The 27143-nt window shown below is 43.5% G+C and overlaps 1 protein-coding gene across 4 annotated transcripts in view; it reads left to right on the forward strand.

Annotated features, from left to right (window-relative positions):
* Positions 1-18556, forward strand: part of AK7 (adenylate kinase 7) — a 61197-nt gene extending 42641 nt beyond the window's left edge. Inside the window, exons 12-18 of one of the 4 annotated variants that reach the window (XM_014843455.3) lie at positions 279-408; positions 6164-6292; positions 6385-6453; positions 10609-10806; positions 13077-13297; positions 16221-16379; positions 16661-18556. In XM_014843455.3, coding sequence (XP_014698941.2) covers positions 279-408; positions 6164-6292; positions 6385-6453; positions 10609-10806; positions 13077-13297; positions 16221-16379; positions 16661-16699 — 945 coding nt within the window. In that variant the 3' untranslated portion in view covers positions 16700-18556. Of the gene's footprint in view, positions 1-278; positions 409-6163; positions 6293-6384; positions 6454-10608; positions 10807-13076; positions 13298-16220; positions 16380-16660 lie in introns of those variants that run through there. The other 3 variants (XM_014843456.3, XR_011504765.1, XR_011504764.1) reach the window with 3 other exon arrangements.
* The last annotated feature ends 8587 nt before the right edge of the window (positions 18557-27143 follow it).

A 27143-nucleotide genomic window follows, 5' to 3' on the forward strand; every position in this document is an offset into this window, starting at 1 on the left:
CAAGTAAGGTACAACCTGATACCTAGAAAAGTGTTGATTCTTAAGCAGTTCTAGCATTAGCACAGAAATAGATTATTTTCCTAAAATAGAGAAAGAAAAGCCTCGAGGCTGTCATCCATCTTTGCAGATACCCACATCCTGACAACTTACGCACGACGCCTGTCTCGAGCGCGTTCCCTGTTTGGGTACCAGCCTTTTCCAGGATCACTTGTCAGTGGATCTGTGAGTAGCACATCAACGCAGGCATCATCCGACTTGAATATCCCTGTGGTATGCAGGAGGCGATTGTCGCACCTAAAGATGGAGGGGAAGGCGAAGAAGAAGGTGAAGAGGAGGAGGAAGAGGAGAATGTGGAAGACGCGCAGGAGCTCTTGGACGGCATCAAAGAAAGCATGGAGCAGAACTCGGGTAACACACACGCAGCATGGGGCTGCGCCAGTCTGGTTAACAGTGTTTTTTTCTTGTTATGAAAGACTGTTTGTTTGCTAGAAAAAGTAAAGTACAGAAATTATAACAACCACAGAGAACTCTCATTCATAATCTCCTACCCCAGGAAAAAAAATCACCATTAAAGTTTTGGTGACTATCTGACCATAAGATGGGAAAGAACTACCTAAGTTAAAAAAAAAAAATCAAATGTGTAGTCATAAATATTTCATAAGCATCAGAAATCATTACTTAAAAGGCAAAGGATAAGCCAGGAAAAAAATGTTTGCCACCGTCGACGAAAATAATCCATAACCAATCTATAAATGAAAATTTGGGAGAGTTTATTCTGAGCTGAAATCTGAGGACCATGGCCCAGGGCCTTTCTTCCCAAAAGAAGAAAGGGCACCAAAGAAGTGAGGTATACAGAGTGGTTGTATACCCCCAAACAGGACGTTTCACATATGATTGAAATGTCCCTCCCACAATAGTCACAAGATTGCCCTGTTGGCACAGCGCTTGATGGACACAGCAGGTAGTGGGTCTGCTATCTCAGAGGGCCTAGCAGGAGGCAAGTCTGTTGTCTCGAGCTGGGTGGTCATAGGTGAGCGCAGCAATCAGTTCCTAGCCTAAGGAAAGATGCTTAACCCTTAAGGAAATTCCAACGTTGGGAGGGGGAGGGAAGTTGCACCTTTATCTCAAGGGCCTTTGTTCTTGCCATAGGGAATCTCTAAAGCAGATATACAATGTGTGCTCAACAGCCTCGGTCAGGCCCTTTTGGAGGTCAGGCCAAATTAGGTTTACACGAAATGGCTTCCTCATATGCTCCAATATATCCTATTGCTTGCCATTTTTATTTGTCACCACCAATATGACAAGGAGTTAATATCCTTAGTATATAAAATGCTCAAGCAAACTAATAAGAAAATCAGTAAATCCTGAATACAAAAAAAAAAATAAATGAATAACATGGACCCATAATTCATGTAGGAAGAAATACAAATAAATGGAAAAATTGTCTTACTCGCTTGGTAACATAAACCAGGTTTTTGAACAAAGTAATCACAGTCAAGTGTCACTTTAAACTCAAACTCTGGACTCATTCTTTCCCCACCCTTCAGCGGAATTTCAGGCGGGTCCCACTGCAACTTTTAGATGATAAGTAAGTAGCCTCTTTGCTGATTCTTGTTTTAAAAAGTCCATTCTAATCAAAGAATCACAAACTGGGTTTTGAACTGACATGTCTCTAAGGGAGCTTGCTACCCAGCAGGAAAACAGTAGAAGTTATTAGAAAAATAAAACCATTTCTTTTTTTAACTTTTTTAAGATTGGCCCTGAGCTAACATCTGTTGCCAATCTTTTTGTTTTTTTTTTCTTCTTCTTCTCCCCAAAGCCCCCTGGTACATAGTTGTATATTCTAGTTGTAGGTCTCTCTGGTTGTGCTGTGTGGGACGCCGCCTCAGCATGGCCTGATGAGCAGTGCTAGGACTGCGCCCAGGATCTGAACCAGCAAAACCCCGGGCCCCCTAAGCAGGGGTGTGAACTTAACCACTTGGCCACGGGGCCAGCCCCCCCATTTCATCTCTATAGTTAGTGGAGATCCTCCATCAAATTGGTTGTACTAGTATCATCCGTAGACCGGTCCAATGTGACCAACAGCTTGGACTCTTACTCAGTAGGGTTTCACCCCTGGCCACCCCCTCAAGCACATTTGTGTTTTTTCCTCTTACTTACTCCTCCCATCTTGCTGGTGGCTGTTTCTGATCCTCCAGGGTTGGGCTGGGGCAGGTGGGGATGAGGAGAGAAGGAGAGGTGTGTAAACTGGCCCTGGGGGGCCGATGGGATGGCGTGGGCGCTTGCTGCTCCTTCCTGGGGATGTGCTTCTGTGGGCCCCTCACAGATCCACCCCCTGAGGACCGCCCACCGCCTTCCCCTGAGGCTCTGCCCTGGACTGCCCGCCCCTTCTCTGGCCTTCTGGCCCATCACCCAGGTGGTCCCCTTCCCAGCTGCTCATCTTCAAGGACTCCACCCCCGCCATGCTTTCCTCCGAGGCCCAGGTTACCCCTCCACCTCCTTCCCCCACTCCAATCTGGTTTTGGGGGTGGAGGAGGTGGTTTTGTCCCATACACTGAGTGTCCACTTAATTATCTGATTATCTGAGTCTTGGTTTCTGCTTTGATGTGGGCTGGGCCATGAGGAAATGGAATTTACAATTCCAGAGATTTCCCGGAGGAAAAGGAAGGTATATAAAAAAACACAAATTAATACTCGGAGCTGTAACACTGTCTCCATCTCGCCCAGGAGACATTTACGAGTCACTGTCCAGGTTTTAGAGTCTAACAGAGTCCTGGCTCCCACCATTTGGGGGAAGAGAAAAAAACCCAAGATAAGACATTCCATTGTGAGAACACCTGTGGAAGGAAATCAGGCAAAGCGACGTTAAGGGCTGGGGACTGGAATTTTTAGGAATCCAGGTATACATGGCCATATATGCATACATTGGAAGCTTGAGGTATCAGGCCAGAAACAAGGCTCTGGGGGCAGTGAACTATGCCGCCCTTGGAGGAGAGGAGAGAACGTCTATTATTCAGGCCAACAGGATGAGACAAACACTGGACAATACGTATTGGCAGAGACTTACATAGCAAGGACCGAAAAGTCTTATCCAAGGACATCATGTAATAGGACGCTGTGAAGTACTGACTGTGCTCTTTTCATGCCCAGGGAGGTGACCACATGGAACAAGAATTATAGCATAGACAGTACCGAGTTGAGAACAGTCACTGCAGCGCCCAAGCTCAAGGACGGCCTGCCCTTGGCAGAAGACTCTGTTCTTCCCTCACATGCAAGAGAGTCCAGACTGGGTCAGCAGCCTCTCTCCAGAGAGGCCCTGGGAGGGAGCAGAGGAAGTGGTCTTTGGGGGAACGGAAAGTCTTCAGAACAGCAAGCATCCCTCCGTCTCCCCTCTCCCCGTGGTATGCCCACCTGTCCGCTGCCCACAGGGCTGGAACAGTCCATTCCATCCCCTTTAACCTTAGGAAGGTATTTTTGTCTTCTTCAAGTCGGTCCAAAAATCCTTCCTATTCATATTTACCTGAAACTAGAACATGGACCTCCATTATGTTTGGATAAAGCAAGACCTTTGAACCCACTGCACAGAACTACAATAGCAATTTCACAGCAGGCGGACACGGGTTAGCTCGCTTCTCCCTCATCTGACCCAACTGGTTAGTATATGATTGCAATGATTCTAGCAGGACAAGTTTCACAACCTCCCAGCGAGGCACCTCCGTGTCCTACTCATTAGTCCTCTCCGAAGAGCCTCTGATGGTGCAGCCGAGACAGGGGCGTGGTTACAGCCTAGAGTGCGCTAGCTAGGATTCTTTGTGCTCTCTTTATATATCTCAAAAGCGCTGTGGAGTCATTGAGTCTAGCTGGTGGCATTCCAGGTGATCATTAAAATAGTCTTTGAACTTGTCTGTGAGTTTGAAAATAAAAAGTGGGTGGGAGAAACGGCTGTGAAGGTATGCATTTCCTGGTGTTTACACTGTCCGTGCATTATTTTTAAAACTTGGTTGCAGCTATCTGTTTTTAAACCATGTTTTAGTGATTATGAATATGGGTTAATAGTAGCATTTTCAACATTTCTGGTATTTGAAAGATAGACTTAAAATTTTCAAAGAAGAAGAAGCAGCCGTGAGTTTTAAAAGGCTGTCCAGTATTCATTTTAAAGCAGAAATGACAGTCCCCTTGCCAAGAACTCAACGCCGACTCAGGTCAGTGTTCTCCAGAGAAAGGCCCCTGGGCTTGGCCCCTTGTGCACTCACAGTCCTCAGTTATCCTTCACCGCTGCTGGAGGTCCCTTCTTGCACACTGAACACTTATGTTCTGAAGCCAACAGAAACGAATGGCAGAACCCACTGCCTGAAAGAAACCCAGGGATGCGTTGGAGGGGACCAAAGCCAGACTTCTGGGTTTGTGCCTCCGCCTTACCAACGAAGCCTTTGAAAATTGAAAATAGACTGCTTCGATAAAACTTGTCTTTGAATATTAGGGAATCCTTTGACTTTTTTTTTTTTTGGCTTTATTTCTTTGCGCTATTAAGAACTTTCCTGGGAATTAATGTCAAATCATTTCAAGGAATTTTATTATGTTAAATAATACCTTTGATTATTTTTCTTTTTTACTCTTCTATAAATTTCTGAAAGACACAATTATTGTCTAATTGAAAGAATCAATTACTGTCTAATGATTCACATAACAATGAGAGATAGAAGAAAGGAGAGGTGTTTGTTTGTTTGTTTATTTGTTGGTTTTGCTGAGGAAAATTTGCCCTGAGCTAATCTTTCTCTGTTTTTTAGTATATGGGCCACCAGCACAGCATGGTCCTAACAGAGCAGTGTAGGTCCACACCCAGGAACCGAACCCTGGGCCATGGAAGTGAAACTCGCTGAACTTAACCACTTGGCCACCGGGGTTGGCCCAGGAGAGGTGTTTTAGTTAAATCATTTTATTGTCTTTAATAGAATGATGGGGGGGCCGGCCCTGTGGCCGAGTGGTTAACTTCATGTGCTCCGCTTAGGTGGCTCAGGGTTTGCCAGTTTGAATCCTGGGCACAGACCTACACACTGCTCATCAAGCCATGCTGTGGCGGCATCCCACATGGAAGAACTAGAATGACATACAACTAGAATATACAACTATGCACTGGGGCTTTGGGGAGAAAAAAAGGAAGATTGGCAACAGATGTTAGCTTAGGGCCAATCTTTAAGAAAAGAGAAAAATCACACACTGCAGTTGGTTTCAAAAAAAAAAAAAATAGAATGGTAGAAAAAAAAGGCCCAAAACTATTTATTTTATATAAAGGCCCACTGATAAACTAAAAGTACAGTGCATACCCTAGAAGGAGCTTTGGAGATCTTCTCAAACTTGCCAAACTTACGTTACTGTACTGTGTGTACTAAGCAACGTAGGGGCAGGGCTGTGTCTTAGAAGTGACAGGTGTCCAATAATTACGATGGAATGATACATGAATATTGTGGTGCAGCTACGTTGTGTTGTCCTTTAACCGCTGTGCCAGTTGTAGAACAAACTCCCCAAACAACTGCAGGAACCTGGCATCCAGGGCCTGAGAGAGAACTTTCCAGTGGGGCCAAGGTCAGAAAACTCAGGGAGCAGGGGCGCCATGTTCTTTTCCACAGCTTTGAAGAGAACAGGGTTCGTGAGGGTCAGATCAAGCTTTATTTTTATTCAAACGCAGCAGATATTTATTGAGCACCTCCTATGAATAAATTGTACGTTAGCAACACACGTGAATACTATCTCGCTTAACTCTCACAACGGAAGCATTTATTACTACTATATATTAAGGTTAAAGCGGCATAATATCAAAACAGAATGGAGTAAACTCCATTGGCAAGTGGGAACACTCTGGATTTCTCTACTTACTCCTCAGTCAACTTAACCCAAAAGCTGTGACCCCAGAAGAGCATTCTGGAAGTGCCAAGAAGAGCATTTGCTCCTGTTCTTTCTTGTAGACAAGCTCACTGGGTTCTCCTACTTTTTCAGAATTCATGTGTCATGTCCAAAATACAGAACCACGGATTTTTAACTTTAAGGGAAAAGTAAGAGATTTTCCATGGTAACTTTGACTACACAACAATTTTTGAGATGACTTTAGAAGGTAACCCCTATGTAAAATGTGACTCCACGGTAATATTTTTTTTCTTTTTATTAGGCCAACTAGAAGATCAATATATAATTAGATTTATAAAAGAAAAGCTAAAATCTATGCCTTGTAGGAATCAAGGTTATGTATTAGATGGGTTCCCAAAGACCTACGACCAAGCCAAAGACCTGTTCAATCGTAAGTTTGAGTTAAAAATATGTGAATTTTTCGCCGAGCTATCCATGTAATAACATGTAATAAACATGATGATGTATATTTTGTTTTACTAGAAGAAGATGAGGAGGAGGAAGAAGAGGTCAGAGGCAAAATGCTTCCCTTTGATAGACTAATCATACCTGGTAAGTTGAAAATATTTCTCCAAGGTCATATTTAAAGGAATGCCATTCGATATCTCTTTTGTACCCGAACCATCTTTTTCATGTTAATAAAGTAGATCTTGTCTTTTAGAAAAAAAGTAGAACGATATGCTTAAACACAAACTTCCAGACTAGAGAATGCATTGGGGGGTAAATATTAGGGATACTAAAGTTCTGAAATGGACAGAAGTCCCCTGGAGAATGTTCATTTCTGCTCCTCCCACCTGTTATAAACAACACGTAGCCTGGCAATGCCCTGACTTCTGAGTCCGTTGGTGAGACCACCAGGGACTGGATCATTGCTCCTTCCTGCTATTTTAGGTGCTAGCGATGTCCTCATCTTTTCCGGGAGACATCCAGAATCCAGAATTGAGACTCGTTGAGTGAAAAGCTCTTCAGTTCACTGTTAACTCCACAGCAAGTTTATTCTATCACATATTTATACAGAGGTTTCACAATGTACCCTTGAAAGCAAAGCGTCAACAACTTATTCCACGAAAAAGGATACACTGAGTATCTAGCAGGCATTTCTTGTGACCTTGCCGTGAACTTTAAAAAGTTTTTTTAAAATCGATTCACATGAGGTGTAATCGTAGAAAGTAATTTTTGGTCACCTGGTAAATACAACAACAGCTATTTTCAGCAACTTAGCACAAGGTTGTAACTCAGAAGGGCCTGCTCACTTGTGTCAAAGTCCCCGGGGGGAGTCAGTTCATGGCTGTAATCCTCTCCTCCTCTGGGTGCAGGCACAGCTTTCAAGGAAGCTTCTGGAAGCACTGAGACCACCAGAAAGCAGTCATCGTCAGGGATGGATATTTATTGTTTGCCTGAGGGCTCTGAAACTTGTGGCAGGCGCATGAAATGCCAAAGGGATGACTTGTCTCAGATTTCCCATTAATTTATGTATTAGCCTCAGAAAAGGTTAAAAAGTAAAGTTGATTACTCAGAAAAATCAGGTCTGTCCAGTTTATGAGAGTTTATCACTTCTGCGCAATATTCATTCATTGCAAACCTCGTCATAAATCCTCATGCTCTCGCTGAGGCAGCTTAAAATTCAGCTTAACTGATCATTTATCACGTGACCAGCACCACACACTTTTCCACCATCCTGCAAATCAGGAATTACTCTCATGTTTACCTGATCCAGAAGCTGAAGCCCAGAGGCTTTTCCAAGTCCACTTCGCTGGTGAATAGGAGGGCTTAAATTCAAACTCAGGTTTTCTCACTCCACTGCCTCCAAAAACAGAATTAATGGAACCCCTCCCTGAGATAAGGAAATGGAGGCCCAGAAGTAGAATGATGAATGATGCTTAATCGTGGTCCCCTGGACTGCCCCCTCTCTGTTAGACACAGTCCAAACATGTCTCAGATGTAATATATTTGGAATGTTTCATCTCTTCTCAGTAAATTACCCTCTTTCCAGAAATTGTCATCATTTTCTATCTTCCTGAAAGAAATTAGAGCATTGTCTCATTTGCACCCTGGAATTTTAGTTTATGGAGGTGACTGAGTGATGACATGAGAGGTTAATGCCATTGAAAGAAGAATTTGTTACTCACATTTCCCCAGACGAGGAGGGCATGCCACACCATGCAGGGCCACACGGGAAGGCACCAGGCTTGGTCAGGAGGCAGACGCAGGAGATGGGAAAGTCTTGGACATAGTCTCTATTGAGGTTTCCATGGGAAAGACAAGGCAGGGCGGAGGTGACAGCTTTTTTAGAGAATTGGCTAATTTGAGTAATTCCAGTGGGCTTTGGCTTCTAGTTGTCTGGTACCTGGCCCTGGGATGACTTAAAGCAGGGGAAATATTGGCTTGGTGTGTGAGTTATGTAAAGAGGCTGGTTGACTCACCTGTGAAAGGCATGCTCCCAAGCATGTTGTTTACCATCTTTAGGTATTAGCTAGGCCTGGAAGGGGCAGTCTCTCCCTGGGTCTGTAAGGACCCCCCAAGATGTCAAAACATCGTTAGATACAGAAAATAAAAAGCATGACTAATACAAGCATCGGTCAGTGCTTGATTTGAATGATGAAACATTCGAATCTACGGTAACCCACTCCTAGGTGGTATTATCTCTTGTTGGTAAATCATTGCATTTTTCCACTGCTGTTAGCCTATGTCCAGCTTGATTCTTTTCAGATCTCCTAGTTGAAAGAGACAAGTTTGAAGTTGTACCTACCTGATGAATATGGAAATTTTGTTAAAATACGGGTTTTCACATGACTCCAAATAGTGAAATACAGTGACCTCCTTGTTATGTATCACCTTACCAGGCAGAAATCTATTGCTTGCCATCCACAGTTAGCCAGTAAAAGGACAGTAGACATTCTGAATAATATCTCAAGATACTGCAAAATCCTGAAGTTTTTCCTGAATCATTTAAGAGAAAAGATGTAAAAAAACAAATACCATATAGTGGGAAATATATTTTATCACATTAAAATTCTTTGAAAATTGGAAGCCAAGTATATCACTTATTATTCACAATATTTGATTAACTGGAATCTTCCTTCTCTCAATCACTGGAAAAGAAGATAAGAGTATTATATTTTGAAATTCTTAGATTATTAACAGAATTAAATTTTCATCTAGATGTCTGACACCATGGAGCTTAAACAGATTCAATTTCCAGTGAATTTACTGCCATTATTTCAATTTAAGTACTATACCAGCATTTGAGGAATCATCCAGATGACTCCTTTCCTTTTCAAAATATAGCTACTCATGAAAATCAAATGGTCAAAGATGAGCATCTAAATTCAACTAAAAGAGGTGGAATAGTGGTAGCGTATCAGACTTTGGTTATGAATCGATAGGTTATTTCCGTCAGCTGTGTCTTCAGCCTTTGTTGTCACTGTTAACACATTGTTCACACGTCTTCCACGAACCTAACGTGCATACCCTGCTCTGGGCTCTGCCGGGTTCACTTTCTTTTCTCACCCACTCAAGAAGCCTTAATAGAATGCAATTAAGTGAGAATGGCATTATTATGTGGCAAACCAATACAATTTCAGAATAAAAATCAAACCATTCCCAAGCTTTGCCAGGCTCTTATATTTTAATTTTATTTAATTAATTAATTTTTTTGGAGGAAGATTGGCCCTGAGCTAACATCTGTGGCAGTCTTCCTCTATTTCATATGTGGGATGTCACCACAGCATGGCTTGATGAGCTGTGTGTAGGTCCACACCTGGGTTCCAAAGCAGCGAACCCCAGGCCATGGAAGCAGAGCGCATGAAGTTAACCACTATTCCACCGGGCTGGCCCTTGCCAGGTTCTTATAGGCAGCAAGTTATTTTCAAGACACCTGGCTACTGATCTGGCCACCAGTGCACTCTGGTCCTGTTGAGAACATCTGAGAATGGTAACTCACCTAGAAAGTTTGTTTCACTGATCCACCCTTTAATCATTTATTCATTCACTCAAAAAATATCCATTGAACTTGTCTTAGAAGCTGGAGAAACAACTACTTTTATAATTTAAAAGAACATCACAGGTCAATGAAATGATCACCATCATGAATATGATCCACGTGTCAAACATTCACTAAGCGCCAACTATGTTGTATTGAACATAGATGTTTGTTTCATAGCCAATGGCAGTAAATGAGCTGGATCCATGGAAAATTAAAATCTCAAGAGGAATCTTCGTTTTCATTAATTTGGCAAACAGGCAATCAGAGCATTTCACTCATAGTCATGAGTCTCTGAGAGCCTGTGACACTGGGTTGGCAAAGAGGCAAGGTGAGACTTGACTGGGAGGCTGAGGATAGACACCACAGGGTTATTAGAGATTTCCTATTTACAATTTCTGCTGCTTTTATGAAAGGAAGGAGGGAAGCAGAGAAAGAAAAAAGAAAGGAAGGACGAGAGGGAGGGAGGGAAAGAAAGATAATAGATCTCACAAAAGACCAACTGGTTGGGCCTCAAAGGGTAGTCTCTGAAAACATCAGCGATGTGCATGTTTTTATCCTCCGTGAGAGGCAGCAAGAAGGCCAACTTGTCAGGCCATTTGTGGCAACATGAGGTGTTCCAGCTGGTAACTAGATGTTTTGGTTAAACAGTGGCCCGTCCACCAGCACCCGCTAGTTAGCTCCACTGTCATTGGGTTAACTCAGCAGCTTCTTCCTCTCCCCAGAGTTCGTCTGTGCCCTGGACGCCTCTGACGAGTTCCTCAAGGAGCGGGTGATGAATCTGCCGGAGAGCGTCGTGGCAGGGACCCACTACAGCCAAGACTGGTTCCTCCGGTCACTGAGCAACTACCGGGACATCAACACCGAAGATGAGACTGTCTTAAACTATTTTGATGAACTTGACATCCACCCAATACATATTGGTATGAAATGAACTCAAGGATAATGTGAATGTGGAGAGCCACTGCCGAGGGTCAGGACCCCCAGCCAGTCCCGGTGCACATCTGTCATAGGGCTGGGGGAGGACAGGAAAGTAGGATCATGTGCCAGGGCTGGGGAAGTCACAGGATAAACAGGGCACTCCTCCTGGGGAGTCCTTCTACTTGAGGATTTGGTGGTGAGGGGGTGTTACTGTTATATGAAAACAAGTGGATGTATTATGAAGTCGAATACCAAATTGGCATTTATTTAAGGGGACTTCAAAGATATGTGTGTTTGCTGCCGGCTGCTTTGCACCATTCTCCCAGCTCCCTTGAGGATAGCGTTCTGTCCCCATAACATTGCAGGGCACTGGTGCTCTTCACAGAGCCTCTCCTGACCTTTACACAGGGCAGCTCACCCCCCCAGGGAGAAACGTTGAGAAAGACAGAAATGATGGGGAGGAATGGATGAGTGGCCCTTGTGTTCTTGTCTCATTCTGTACCCATCACATTTGGTCTCATCTCCACACTGACAACCAGGAGATAACGTAAAAGCAAAGGGCAGAAATGTATCATAAGCATGGCCATGGTGGGGGAGGGTGTCAAGGTCAGGAATGCAACCCAGCCCCAGAGGATCTGGAATGGGGCCCTGGAAAAATGCTGGCACCTGCATTCTCTCTCTGCATCTCTGGACTCCACTTCTTTCTCAATATCTCTTTACTCTCTCACTCTGTGGACCAGCACCTCTCTCCCCTCTCTGGCCCATGTGGGGTACTGGGGCTACCCTACAGCCCCGAAGTTTCCATGTCACACTAGGAGCCAAACTGAGAGCTGGACGTGACTCTTTCCGTCCTAATTCTGCATGCCTAGAAGGACAAGTCGGAGCTCAGGGTTTGGTCAGGTGTCCATCCCTGTCTAATGGGCAGTTCTCTCCCGCCAGGGTGAGGGCAGAAGAATTGCTGGGGCAGCATTGTTCTGTATGAGCTTGTCCTCCAAAAGGGAGCCTTTTCAAAAATGCCTCAGAGCACTTGCCAGCACGTGAAGGCTGTCATTACCCTACTAGAAGAAACGAGGAGAAATACATTTAAATGTCAGAGCTCAGGCAAGGAAGAGCTGGCAGATGTGAGGGATTTTTTGTTTTGTTTTGGGGTGGTTTTTTTTTGCTTTTTTATGGGCTTGCTGCCATCCACCAACTGATACATTGGCCCTGGTCTTCCCCTCTTCTAGTGTTAGAACCAGGTGGTGCCTCTAGTCTAGGTCAAGGTGAAACAGTACAAACCTGGGGGTGGGGGAGGGGAGCACAGCGGGGCTGTGCATGGGGCAGGGTGAGAGGTTACCCAGAGGAAGGTCTGGAGGTACTCAGTACCAAAATGCTTCTTCTTTTTTTTTTTTTTTAAAGATTTTATTTTTTCCTTTTTCTCCCCAAAGCCCCCTGGTACATAGGTGTGTATGTTTAGTTGTGGGTCCTTCTTGTTGTGGCATGTGGGACGCCGCCTCAGCATGGCTTGATGAGCGGTGCCATGTCCGCACCCAGGATCCGAACCGTGAAACCCTGGGCTGCCAAAGCGGAGCGCAAGAACTTAACCACTCAGCCACAGGGCAGACCCCCCCAAAATGCTTCTATGCAGACCCCTTCGGAGCAAACCTAAGAGAGTGATAGAGAATTTACTACCTTGTGACTTTGCGGGGGAACTCGTTGTTACCAACAGGCTTTTCTTTCTTCTTTTTTGGTCTTGATATTAACATTGGTCAGATATTCTGGAATTTGGACTTTTTCCTGTTCAAGTAGGCTAACCGAAATGGTTAATTTTTTAATGAATCGAAAAAATGTCCCAGAATCATTGCTTCTCAGAAACGGAAAACAGCAGAAACCTGGAGGTTAGCCTGCCTGACCTCCAACAAGAGCGGGACTTCCTTCTGAGGAAAGCCCCATAGAAGTATCCCAGTCTCCGCTTGGATGCTTCCCGGAATGGAGAACTCATTCCTTTTGAGGAGATCCATTCCCCCATCCATCCCGTCAAATCAACAGTGACTGTCAGAACTCAAAGACCAAGCCCCAGTCTTCCTCCCCGGGACCCCCACACACCGATCTGATATTTGCCATTGAGATGAGAAATTCTGAACTGTGCTGGAAACTAGCAAAGGAAACCCCAATGTGGTAATTTACATAACTTACCATCACCCATTTGTAGTAGTAACGAATTTTCCCCATGGCAGGCGGGCTGAGAACGTAAGCATGCCTTGGTCCCCTGCCTCTCTCCTGGTATTTAAAGATGTAGGAAAGCTTGAAGATGCTCAGAACAGACTTGCTATCAAACAGCTCATCAAAGAGATTGGGAAGCCTCGAAATTACGGTTTAACGGATGAAGAAAAGGCAGAAGAGGAGCGGCGAGCTGCCGAGGAAAGCCTGGCCAGGGAGGCCGTGCAGGAAGCGGGACGCGAACGCAAGGAAGCCTTGGAGATGGCAGAGAAGATTGCTCGCTGGGAGGAGTGGGTGAGTGCGCATGTGTGCGCATGTGTGTGCATGTGGATGGGTAGTAGGGGGGCCCTGCAGAGTCGTTTAGGCCAGTTGCACTTCTTATCTTGCTAATAGAGAAATGTCACAGAAATGCCCCAAACAAGTTTTTGTTTTTCTGTTTTTGTTTGTTTTGTCATATGTACTACTTTTTTAAAGCTGCCCAGGGTCTTTTGCTTAGTATAAATAGTAACGATAACAATAACCAGCCACTGCCAGTAGTATTAATAACACGCACCCGTGTGAATGTGTCGCATCTGCTGCATGTCACCCTTGTGATTTTGCTTGATTTTCCTCGATTTACCCATCTACCCTGGGTGGTCAGCTTCATTCCATCCTCCTCATTCCCCAGATTCCTGAGTCTTCCCTATTTGCTTCCTAAAATAGCACTCAGATCCACCCAGAGCTCTCCACCTCTCCTGGTCAGGGGCAATGTTTCTTGCCGGAAATACGTGGTGCCTTCTCGCTGGTCTCCCCACCTCCACCCCTGTCCATCTCCAAGCTGTGTCTGTGCAGCTGCCAGGAGACCCTTCTAAAATACACATGGACCATGGCCAGTCTCCGTGTAAACTCTTCACAGGCTGTCCATCCCCGTTACAGCAAAGGCCCACTCCTTTCTGTGGCCCCCAAGGTCCTCTGTGACCTGCCTGCTTCTAGTATTTCCCAGTTTTAAATAATGCCCCAGTGCCCTTCTTTGCACCATCTGGGTGACCAACTTCCTCATTTGCTTCGAGTCTTGGTGAAAAGTCATCTTTCCAATAAGACCTTTCCTGGATATCGTGTTTCAAACTTCAGCCCCTGCCCCCTCCCTACAACGTGTCATATTCCCTTTTATACTTTTTAATTTCCCTCTTTGCCCTTATTCTATCTAATGTACTATATATTTTGTATATCTGTCTCATTTATTGTCTTTTCCCTGCACAGAATTTAAATTACATGAGGACAAGGATTTTTGTCTGTGTTTTTCTCTACTATATTTCTAAGGCCTAGAACAGTGCCTGGCATGTGATAGGCACCTAACAAATATTTGTGTAAGGAAAGAAGGAAGAAAGGAGGGAGGGAGAGAAGGAAGAAAGGAGGGAGGGAGAGAAGGAAGAAAAGAAGGCAGGGAGGGAGGAAGGAAGGAAGGCAGGAAGGGAGTCATCATGCACACATTTTGGGATGCCTGATTATCTCCTTAGCGTGAATTTTTAAGGTTTGCTAGGTCAGACTAGACATGGTTTAATTTTTGACACGCATTTCTAAACTGCCCTCCAGCGGGGATAAACCAGTTCACATCCTGTCTGACCGTGTGTTTCCCTACACCTCCTCCAACCCCGCTTTCTCCATTTTGCTCACAGAGGCCAATCTGATAACCAAAACCCATTTCGTCGTTTTAGTGTGCACTTCTCTGATCAGTAATTTAGCAACTTTTCCTGTGTTAGGTAGGCACTCATGTTTCTTCTTAGGTTGCACGATTTCTCTGCCCGGGTTTCAGCTATGTGTCTTTTTCTTATGATTTTGTAAGAACAGCTCCTGATAAGGTCGTGTAATAGAAACAGGAATGGCCCCGGGAGACAACAGTCTGTCTCCCAGGCTATGCTGCTAGAGTCCAATTCTTGCTCGGCTCTCCGTACAGGTATGTGGCCCTGTGCAAGTCACTCCCTGTCTCAGTTTCTGCATCTGTAAAATGAAGATGATGCCAGTACCTGCTTCATAGAGTCACCGTGGTGATTAAAGAGCCGATATATGTAAAAATACCCAGACAGTGCCTGGCAACTAGTGTGTACTCCCATTATATCCTGGCTTTTTATAATATGTTGCAAATAGTTTTTCTCAACTCATCATTTATCTTTTAACATCATTTATGGTGGGGTTTTTTTGGCTATAAAAAGTTTTTTATTTATATGAAGTCAAATCCATCCATCTTTTTCCCATTTTGATTTCTGGGTTTGGTTTCCCATTGCTGTCTTGCTGGGAAGAACCTCTTTTCTTTTCTTTTCTTTGTTTTCCCCTCGAAGCCCCAGCACATAGTCATATCTCCTAGGTGTAGGTCATTCTAGTTCTTCTGTGTGGGATGCCACCACAGAATGGCCTGATGAGCAGTGTGTAGGTCTACACCCGGGATCTGAACCGGCAAACCCCAGGCCACCGAAGCAGAGCATTCGAACTTATTCACTCAGCCATGGGTCTGGCCCCAAGACCTCTTTTCAAACAAATAATATCAGTTAGGACTCTTTATCTTGCAAGTGATAAAAAAGCAAACTCAAAATGGCTTAGAAATAAAGAAAATGTATGGTTTCACATAACAGAAAAGTCCAGGGATAGAGCTGGCTTTAGCTGAGGCTTGATATAGTGGCTCAGATGGTGTCACCAAGGACCTGGGATCCTTCTTTCTGCTCTGCCTTCCATGTTGTCATCATCCTTAGGATCTGCCCAATGTGCCCGTCATTAGCTAACGTCCATGGCCAGGAGGCAGGCTGGATTAATGACCTTAAGTCCCACCTAAACTGCTAGGCTGAGAAGGGAGATTTCTCAAAGGAAATCTGGAATTATTATTCCTGAGAGGGGGAGCCGTATGCTGAGCAAGGACTAGCACATGTCCACCAGACCAATACCTTCTAGACTTTCTATTAGCACTTCTCTCGTTCTCTCTTTTACTTTGCTTCATCTGGGCAGCTGGAAATTATTTTCATTGAAGAAGTGAGGTAGGGATCCAGTTTTATTATTTTCTAAATGACTAGGCAGTTGTTATAACACCATTTACATCTTTTCTTTGCTGACTGGAAGTGTCATCTTTGTTGCGACATGGTGCACATTTAGAGCAGTCTCTGATTCTAATGCACTCTGGGGTGAGTCGTGTGAAAGTGTTTGCCCCTTTCTGACTGTCTGTTTACCCCTCCTCCAAATGTCCTGTTTATAGAACAGACGACTAGAGGAAGTGAAAAGAGAAGAAAGAGAATTACTGGAGGCCCAGTCTATTCCCCTGAGGAATTATTTAATGACCTACGTTATGCCAACGCTTATGCAGGGTCTGAATGAGTGTTGTAAGGTCAGACCGGATGATCCCATTGATTTCCTGGTAAGAGATTTAAGTTTTGGGTTTTTAAAAAAATATCAATTTGAAAATAAAATGTGGAAAGCCAGTTGAGATAGAGAAATTGCGTGTCTGGTTATCTGGGAAATAGCCTCTAACACCTTCACAATTTATAATAAGGTTTTTCATTACTCATTTGAAAGTAAAAGATTCATGTATTTCATTTTTAAATTGTAAACATTAATAGTACAAATATATGACTAATAAATATCTTGTAGTATCTTCTAAATTATTGACTTGGCTTTTCTCCTTTCTCTCGATTACAGGCTGAGTATCTCTTCAGGAACAATCCTGAAACGCAGTGAAACTTGAAAGATCTGATGTCACTTCACAGAGCTCGAGATGAGTTTAACTTTGTAATCCGAAAAATTGCTTTAAAAAAGTGTTTTTTCAGTTTTTGGAAAATTCTTTTTTTCTTCCCACAAATAAATATTTTATTAAGTAGAATCATTATAAAAAGCTCAATGGCAATGGGTCACTAATTCATTAAAACTATATTTGAAAGGTAAATTGATAACGTATTTGTGCGTAGCTCATGGCACGAATATTGATTTAATGTTTCATTCTTAGTCTAAGTATTCTGTACACTAATGTTTATAATAATTTAATTTGTAGCATGAAGAAAATCAGACTATATATTATTCTAGCATGTCGGCTAATGAATTTATGCGATTTGTTATGTCCCCAATACCAATGGTGTTAGAAATGGAAAGAAATTAGAGCAGTTGATGCTTTCTGAGTCACGTTAAGTCAGATTGCTTTTTGAGTCCAGGGTCAGTATGCCAGTCAATGAGTCAGGGAGAATTGCAAAGCTCTTCGTAGAAAAATTCATGTAACAGGACGAATAATTCTAATATTTGTGATAATTGGAAAGTCGCTGAATATTTTCCACAAACTAACTTTACAATCTAAGCATAAGCAGTCAATCCCTATGGTCTTTCCCAGCTCCAAAAATCCCACAATTCCCAGAATTACACAGAATGAGAAATTAGTTTAGGTTTATTTTAATGGCATATATATTTCATCCCTTTAAATAATGTAATCTGAATATAATTGCACTATTTTTTTTATTGTGGCTAAATACGCACAGCAGAAAGTTACCATTGCAACCATTTTAAAGCACTGAGTACATTCATGATGTTGTCCACGCCTCACCTCTATCTAGCTCCGGAACTCTTTCATCACCCCAAATGGAAACCCTGCACCCATTAAGCAGTTACTCCCCGTTATCCTTGTCCCCAAAGCTCCCAGCAGTCACTAATCTGCTTTCTGTGTCTATGGATTTGTCTATTCCGGATATTTTCTGTAAGTGTGATCATATGATATGTGGCCTTTTGTGTCTGGCTCCTTTGACTTCGCGTGTTTGCCGGGTCCATTCATGTTGTAGCATGTGTCAGTACTACTTCCTTCCTCTTTTTGGCCGAATCATATTGTGTTGTATGGATAGACCACACTTGGTTTAATCATTCATTTGTTGATGGCCGTTTGGGTTGTTTCCGCCTTTTAGCTATTGTGAATAGAGCTGTTATGACCATTTGTTTCCAAGTTCTTGTCTGAACCCCTGTGGTCACTTCTTTTGGGTAGGTGCCTAGGAGTGGAAATGCTGTCATATGGTAATTCTATGTTTCACATATTGGGAACTGCGAAACTGTCTTCCATAGTGGCTGTGTCATTTTACATTCCCATCAGCAATGTATGAGGATTCCAATTTCTCTGCGTCTTTGCCAACACTTACTGTTTTGTGTGTGTGTGTGTATGTGTATGTATGTGTGTGTTTGATGGTGATGCTAGTGGGTGTGAAGTGGTATTACATTGTGACTGGGCATCTTTTCATATGCTTGCTGGCCATTTATATGTCTTCTTTGGAGAAATCTATATTCCAGTCCTTTGCTTACTTTTTATTTGGGTTGTTTGTCTTTTTGATATTGAATTGTAAACATTCTTTTTATATTCTGGATATAAGACCTTTATCAGAAAAACGATTTGCAAGTATTTTCTCCCATTCTGTGGCTTTTTTTACTCTCTTGATAGTCTCTAATGCACAAAAGCTTTTAATTTTGATAAAGTCCAATTTACTTATTTTTTCTTTTGCTTTACTGCACTATTTTTGACCCTTCTATTTTAACTGAAAATACTAAATAAAGTGAATACATTTTCAACACTTTGAAGTCATCAGTCTTTATAATAGTTATCTCTTCATGCCTTCACGATGGTTACATTTCATGACCTTGCTTCTTCGTTCACTGAGAAAACTCAAGCAATCAAAAGAGAACTTCTTCATCCTCCCACTGCAAACCTACCTCTGCTTTCCCTTCGGCGACAGAGGAGAACGGTCCGTACTCCCATTTGAGATCAACTCCCGACCTGTGCCCTGGATCCCATCCCTTATCACATAATCCAATTCTGCTTCTATAATTGTCCCCTCTCTTCTGGATCACCACCCTTAGCTTCAAACTTGATGTATTAGCTCCCATACTTCAAAATAAAATGAGACAAAAACCAATTAAAATGCAAAAACCTTCCTAGACCTCCTCATCCGCCTCCAGCCATGGTCCCAATATTCTGGTCCCCTTTAGAGCAAGGTTACCAGGGACCTCCACATTGCCAGATCCGATGTCAGTTCTCAGTCCTCATCTTACTTGGCCTCTCCGATCAGCTGACGCATTTTATTGTTTCCTCCTTGAAACCCTCTCTCCCCTCCACCTGAATGTCTAATAGGCTCCTCAATCTTTTAGCACGGCCAATCCCGTTCCTGATCACTCTCCTCCCACCCTTCCACCTGCTGCTCTCCAATCTTCCCGTCTCAGGTACTGGCAACTCCATCCTTCCGGTTTCTCAGGCCCAAAACCTTGGGAGCATCCCTGACTCTTTTCTTTTTCTCTTACCCCATATTCAGTTCGTCAGTGCATCATAATGGCCCAACTTCCAAAACATATCCCGCGTCTGTCTGCTTCGCACCCCTCCACCACTACCATCCTGGCCCAAGACACCAGCATTTCCTACCTGGATTGCTGCTGTCGCCTTGTCACTTGGCCTGCTCCTTTCTGTGACTACTACTCTCAACATCTCAACAGGATAATCTTGTTCAAACAGAAGCCAGACCTGCCAAAAGCCCTCCAAAGCTTTCCCGTCCCACACAGAGTGAAAGGCAAAGTCCTGACGCGGGCGTTGGAGGCCCAGTGCAGTCTGACCCCTCATGACCTCACTGCTCCCCTCGCTTCACTCTTCATTGCCAAGTACACTCTGTTTGGGGGCCTTTGCCTGGAATATGCCACCCACACATATCCACGTGGCTCTATCTTACTTCATCCATGGCTCAAATATCACCTCCCCCAAGAGGCCTCCCCAGATGGTCCTCTCCATGACGCTGCACTGTGTTCCTTTTTTTTAAAGATTTTATTTTATTTTATTTTATTTTTTTTCCTTTTTCTCCCCAAAGCCCCCCGGTACATAGTTGTATATTCTTCGTTGTGGGTCCTTCTAGTTGTGGTATGTGGGACGCTGCCTCAGCGTGGTTTGATGAGCAGTGCCATGTCCGCGCCCAGGATTCGAACCAACGAAACACTGGGCCGCCTGCAGCGGAGCACGCGAACTTAACCACTCGGCCATGGGGCCAGCCCCTGCACTGTGTTCATTTGCTCTGCTCACACTTGACATCATTTAATATGGCTATGTGTTTATTGTCTGTCTCCCTCGCTAAAATGTAAGCTCCATGAAGACAGGGATTTTTTTGTTTTGCTTTTCCTGTATCTCTACAGACTGAAAAAGAGCATAGCCCATGGTAGAAGTGCAATAAATATTAGTGAATGAAAGCTACTTAGCTGAAATTTTGTTACACAGCTATGTTTGTTCGTTTTTTTTTTTAATGACTAATTCAAATCTCCAGTCATTCAACAAAGTCCATAATGTATTTACATCTCTGTATGGCTGTGATGGGACACTTAATAACTCCAGGGGTCACCAAGATGCTTCACTAAGTGGTATTCATTTTGGCAAGTTCACTATGGAGTCTAGCCCTCAGCCACGCAAATTAAGAACCGTGATCTCAGCAGCATCTAAGGACAGATAAGGCCCTGGGATGCTGACTTGTCTTAACGAATCTCCTGAGAGACCAGTGGAGAGACAGAGTAGCCATTTGTTTACGATGAGAAACACGATTGTTGAGTGAGCAGATCCTTGCAGCCACTCCACCAGGACACGCTCTTCTTGGAAGCAGGTTATGTGAGAAGCCAAGTGCTCAGTGAATGTAAAACCAGGACAAGGCATTAGCCTCAGCCAGCTTGATATAGCCATCGCTGCTCTCCTGGCTGCCTGCTCTGGTCCTTCCTGACAAGGTGCACTTTCCCAGACATTGGGATGGGCAGTGACAGTTTTTACCTCTGTGACTCTCCTGGACACAGTCTCTCTTCAGATATATTAATACATTCGCTCTTTAAGGTCTTCAGAGGTTAGGAGGCATTTCCTCTCTTTAAGGTGACTTTTCATATTTTGGGTTTAATCTGTTAAGTGTCATTTTACTGTTAAGCTCTCTGAAAGCAATTTCCACCCCGCAAATCTGAGTAGGCCAGTCACATATAAGCATCCTCTCTATATACCTATAATTTGGATAGACATATTATTATATATACCTATATTTTGGATAAATATATTCCTATATTACATAAAAAAGCTGGTATCATTTACAAGAAAATAGCTAGGGACAATCTAAGAAAGACGTGTAAGACCTCTACACTGAAAATTACAGAACACTGCTGATAGTAATCAAAAATGAAATAAATGGAGAGATATACCGTATTAATGGCTTGTAAAGCTCAATATTGTTAATACTTGCATTCTGCCCCAACATGATCGGTAGAGTCAGTGCAATCCCAATCAAAATCCCAGTGTATTTCTTTTCTTTCTCTCTTTCTCTCTTTTTCTTTTTGGTAGAAATTAATCATCTGATTCTGAAATCTATATGATAATGCAAAGGACCTAGAATAGTCCAGACGACCTGGAAGAACAACAAACCTGGGGGACTTCACTCTCCAGATATCAAGACTTATCATAAAGCTACGGCAATTCAGACAGACACATAGGGGCCGGCCCTGTGGCCGAGTGGTTAAGTTCGCACGCTCCGCTTCGGCGGCCCAGGGTTTCCTGGTTCGGATCCTGGGTGCGGACATGGCACTGCTGATCAGGCCGTGCTGAGGCAGTGTCCCACATGCCACAACTAGAAGGACCCACAACTAAAATATACAACTATGTACTGGGGGGATTTGGGGAGAAAATGCAGGAAGAAAAAAGATTGGCAACAGTTGTTAGCTCAGGTGTCAATCTGTAAAAAAAAAGAGACATATAAATTAATGCAACAGAACAAAGATTCCAGAAACAAATCTACATATTTACAATCACTTGATTTACAACAAAGGCATCATTGCAATTGAATGAGGAAAGTATGGTCTTTTCAATAAATGATGCAGGGGCCAGCCCGGTGGCACAGCTGTTAAGTTCCCATGTTCCACTTGAGCAGCCAGGGGTTCGCCGGTTTGGATCCTGGGTGTGGACATGGCACTGCTTGGCATGCCATGCTGTGGTAGGCGTCCCACATATAAAGTAGAGGAAGATGGGCATGGATGTTAGCTTGGGGCCAGTCTTCCTCAGCAAAAAATAAAAATAAGAAAGAGAAGGATTGGCAGCAATTAGCTCAGAGCTAATCTCCCTCAAAAAAAAAAAATGATGCAGGTTAGTTGAAGATCCTTATATTAAAAACAAACAGAGGCCAGCCCTGTGGCCTAGTGGTTAAGGTCAGTGCACTTGCTTCAGCGACCCAGGTTCAGTTCCTGGGCGTGGACCTACACCACTCACTGGCAGCCACGCTGTGGCAGCAACCCACACACAAAATAGAGGAAGACTGACACAGATAGTAGCTCAGGGCAAATCTTCCTCAGTAAACAAACAAACAAATAAGACACTAAAACACCCTTGACCTCTACTTCACACTATATGCAAAATTATTCTGAGATAGATCATAGATCTAAATGTGAAAGTCAAAATAATAAAGCTTCCATACTATAAAACATAAGAGGAATTCTCCTGGGCTGGGCAAAGATTTCTCAAGACAACATTAAAAGAGTGAAAAGGCAAACCTCAGAATGAGGAAGATATTTGCAACACAAAAATATGACAGAGGACTAGGACTCAGAATATATTAAAAATTCCTCCAAGTCAGTAAGACTGACAACCCAATTCAAAAATAGGCAGAAGACCTGAGTAACCCCTTCACAAAAGAGGATGTTCAAATGACCCATCAGCATGTTAAAAAGCGCTCAAAGTCATTAGTCATCAGAGAAATGCAAATGAAAACTGCAATGAGATTCCATGACAAGGCTGCCAGATGGATGACATTAAATGGACTGATAACACTAAGTATTGGTGAGGGTGTGGTGCAACTGGAACCCACATATATTGCTGGTAGGAGTATAGGTTGGTACTCTTCGTTTGAAAATCTTGTACTATGCAGCAATGAAAAAGAATGCACTGCTACCCTCGACAACATGAAGAATCTCACAGACATAATGTTGACTGAAAGAAGTTAGATACAAGGGTAAATACTGTATGATTCCATGTACATGAAGCTGAAAAACAGATACAACTAATCCACACTGTTGAAGGTCAGAAGAGTGACTGCCTGGTGGTGGTGGTGGTGGTGGTGGTGGTGATAGAGGGTTCCCCACTGGGAGGATGTCTGCTGGGGTACTGGACATTTTCTGTATCTTGATTTAAGTGATAGTTACACGGATGTGTACATAGATAAAGATTCATACTGCTCAGTAGAGTTACAGAGATGGTGGACAAGCCCAAAGGCTTTAATATTTGTACACTTTACTGTGTAAGTTGTACTTTAATAACCTTTTAAGAAGAAGCTGGAGGGCCGGCCCGGTGGCATGGTGAAGTTTGTGCACTCTGCTTTGGTGGCCGGGGTTCACAGGTTCTGATCCCCTGTGCAGATCTACACACCACTCATCAAACCATGCTGTGGCAGTGTCCCACATACAAAATAGAGGAAGATTGGCACCGATGTTAGCTCAGGGCCAATCTTCATCAACAAAGAAAAAAAAACGAAGCTGGTACTCTACTTTAAAAAATAATAAAGTATACCACTTGTCCTTTTTCTTTTTTTGAGTAAGATTAGCTCTGAGCTAACTGCTGCCAATCCTCCTCTTTTTGCTGAGGAAGACTGGCCCCCTGAGCTAATATCCATGCCCATCTTCCTCTACTTTCTGTGTGGGACGCCTATCATAGCATGGCTTGCCAAGCGGTGCTATGTCTGTACGTGGTATCGGAACCGGCGAACCCTGGGCCGCCGAAGTGGAACGTGCACACTTAACTGCTGCACCACAGGGGTGGCCCAGCACATGTCCTTAAAATTAAAAAAAAAACTCAAAAAAAACTCCATAAAATGTAGACTTGTTCATGGCCATGGAGTTCCTTAGATCCACTTCAGGAAAGAAAAATACAATTTGAATTCCCATTAGAAAAAGTTAGAGTCTTTTATATCTAAAAAGATGATCTTAATCAAAATGCCATCCAAATTCTTTCTTTAGAGTCTCTTTGGGTGTGGCACAATATTAAGCATTATACAAAGTAACTTTAGTTGATATGGCAGGCAGACTCTAAGATGGCCCCCAAGATCTCTGCCTGCTGGTGTTCATGCCTTTGTGTAATCTCTACCCTTCGAGCATGAGTCGAACCTGTGATTTGCTTCCATCCAGGGGAACACAGCGAAGCTTAGGTTGTACAAGACTGTGAATGAGATCATGCTAGCAGACCCCATGGCCTCTCAACTGACGTGCTTTGATGGAGCAAGCTGCCATGTTGGAGAGGCCCACGTGGCCAGGAACTGAGAGGGGCCTCACCAAACAGCCAGCCAGACACTGACACCTTCAATCCAACAGCTTCAAAAAACTGAATCCTGTCAACAATTTTACACAAGTGTGCAAGTGGATTCTTCCCAATGGAACCTTCGAATGAGACCCCAGCCCTGTCTGACATCCTGAATGCAGCTTGTTGACAGACCCTGAAGCAGAGGACCCAGCTAAGCCATATCCAAATTTCTGACCCACAGAAATTATTTGATAATAAATATGTGTTTTTAAGTAGCTTAAAGTTTACGGCAAATTGTTACACAGCAGTAGATAACTAATATAAATGAATAGGCATCCTTACCTTCCAGGAGTTAATCTGAGATGATCCTTTTATGGACTGAATGCTTGTATGTCCCAGAATTTACGGGACATATCTAAGTTGTCTTTAAAGAATCAGAAACCACTTAAGTCTCTAAGTGCCAGTATAGGCCAGGCACTGTTAGGTGCTTTGGGTTTAGAGTGGTATGAACAATATAGTCACTGTCCCTACCTTCATGGAGCTCAGTGAGGATGATAGAATGAATAATAATATTAAAAATTAACAGGGAAGTTCTGATTATGTGATAAGGACTACAATGCAAATAAACACAGTTTAGATAAGGTGGTCTGGGAAGGCCTCTATGAGGCAGTGATAGTGAGCTTTGACAGACTGAGGATGAGCCAGGCTTTAGAAGAACTAGGGTGGCACTGCAGACGGGGACAATTTTGGGGGCTCTGAGCTGGAAAGGAGTTCACCATGTTTAAGGAAAGGAAGAGAGGCCAGTAGGGTTGAAGCACAGCCGAGAGAGGGGAAGAGTCTGAGATGAAGCTGGAGAGAAAATCAAGAGCCAGATCATGCACGGCCTTGTCAGCCAGTGTCAAGTTTGGTTTTAGTCTAAGAGCAACGGGAAGCCCTTAAACTGGGTTTTATGCAGGGGGGTGATAAAATCTAGAGCAAGTTCCACAAGTCTAGCTGCTGTACATGGAGAATGGACTGGAGAAAAGCAGGAATGGTAGCGGGAGAGGAGTACCAGGCTACTGCAATCGTCTAAGCTAGAGAAGACAGTGGCTAAGATTAGGGTGGGAGCAGAGGAGATAGAAGGGGATGGAATCAGTAGGACTTGATAATACATTGGATTTGGGTAGTGAGGGCAAGGAAGGAATCGAGGACACTGACTTCTTGTTTTGGCTTGAGCCTGGAAGATGGCTGTGTTGTTGCCCGAGAGGCAGAGACTAAAGGAGGCACAGGTGCTAGCCAGTTCTAATCAACACGCTATCGTGGTTCCTTCTTTCATGTAAACGGCAGAAGACACAGCCTGCAAAACACAAACTAACAAACATCTGAAAGGGGAATGTACTGAAAAAGGGGAATTTGCTGTACTGTAAAAGTACAGTAGTCATTAGCTGAAAGAGCTTATGTAATTTTTACTTTAGTGACTCAGAAACCCGGTTTTCGATGAAAATTTTTAAAAAGTACGCACCACTAATAGGCAAATGAATCATTGCAGTTTATTATTGGGATAAAAATCTCTGTATCACACAGCATCTCCAATTATCACCTCCTAAATGACACTGAAACACAATCCAGGTAGTTCCCAAAACGTGAAGAGGTTCTGCTCTCAAAAATACTTTTGTGCATTTTTTTATTTGAGTGCACTGCGGATCTAAGAGAACCATTTTAGGAATTCTTCCCACTATGACGTTGTATAGACAATGCAACATGAATGGTACTTAAGATAGCAGGAGAAAGCATCTTCCCCCTTCTCAGCAGCTGGTAGCAAACAGGCTGGGGTGGGGCAAGGGCTCAGAGAAGGGGCTGTAGCAGTGGAGACGGGCAGAGGCTGGAGGGAGTGGCCAGGGGCTCTGAGAACAAGCCAGGCAAGGCTAACAATACACATATTGTCTTAACCAGTACACTGGTAATTGGTGTTATCTCACTCTCCACTTTCCTTGGCTCAATTTATATCCTTAATTGGGTCCTGAACGTTGGGGGATATGTGAACACCTAGCTCATTACTCATTTGTGAAATGTGAGCAGGGTTAGATTGTAGTCGCTGGGAGTAGGTAAGGCCCTTCCAGAACTGAAACATGATTCCAAGACACACTTCTTGCCTTCAGAGTTTATAATCTCTATCTCCAGCCCTGACTTCTCTTCTCAGCTCCTGAAGCATGTGTTCAATTGCTCAATAGACATTTCTGAAAGTTCCACTGGCACTTCAAAATCCACCCATAGCAAACCACTCTCACGATCTCAACCGTTTACCCACTTAGCCTCCCGTTTCCTATTTCTGGTATTCCCATTTACTGGTATCTCCATCCATCTGTCACCCTCTCTACTACCTTTGAATCATCTTTGTCTTCTTCCTCTCCCTCCTCTCTCACATCCAGGATTAACTGTGTCTCCTGTACATCTCTCGAATTGGTCTCTTCTTTACTCCTTTATCGTAAGCTCTATTGTCTCTTCCCTGAACAATGGCAAGAGCAGTATCACCTATCCATAAAACCTCTCCCGGTTCAATTCATTCCCTTCCCTTTGGATGATCCTTCCAAAGACAGGAATGTAATCTCATTCCAGTTTTAAAACTTTCAATGGTTCCCCCATTCAGAAAAAGACAAAATCCAAATCTCTCAGGATGGCTTCAGGTCTCAGCTCAGAGGTCAGCTCCTCTGAGAGGCCTTGTCTGCCCATCCTATCTAAAGTTGACCTCCCCCATAATTCTATCACCTGGTTTATTTTATTCCTGGTTCTTATCACAATCTGTAATTCCCTTGTCTGTTTATGGGCTTATTACCTGCCCCCCACCTCCCTAGAATGTAAGACCTAAGTGAGTCAGGGATCTCGACTCTATTTTTCATAGTGGAA

This window comes from Equus asinus, chromosome 7, assembly GCF_041296235.1.
Source record: "Equus asinus isolate D_3611 breed Donkey chromosome 7, EquAss-T2T_v2, whole genome shotgun sequence".
NCBI lineage: Eukaryota > Metazoa > Chordata > Mammalia > Perissodactyla > Equidae > Equus > Equus asinus.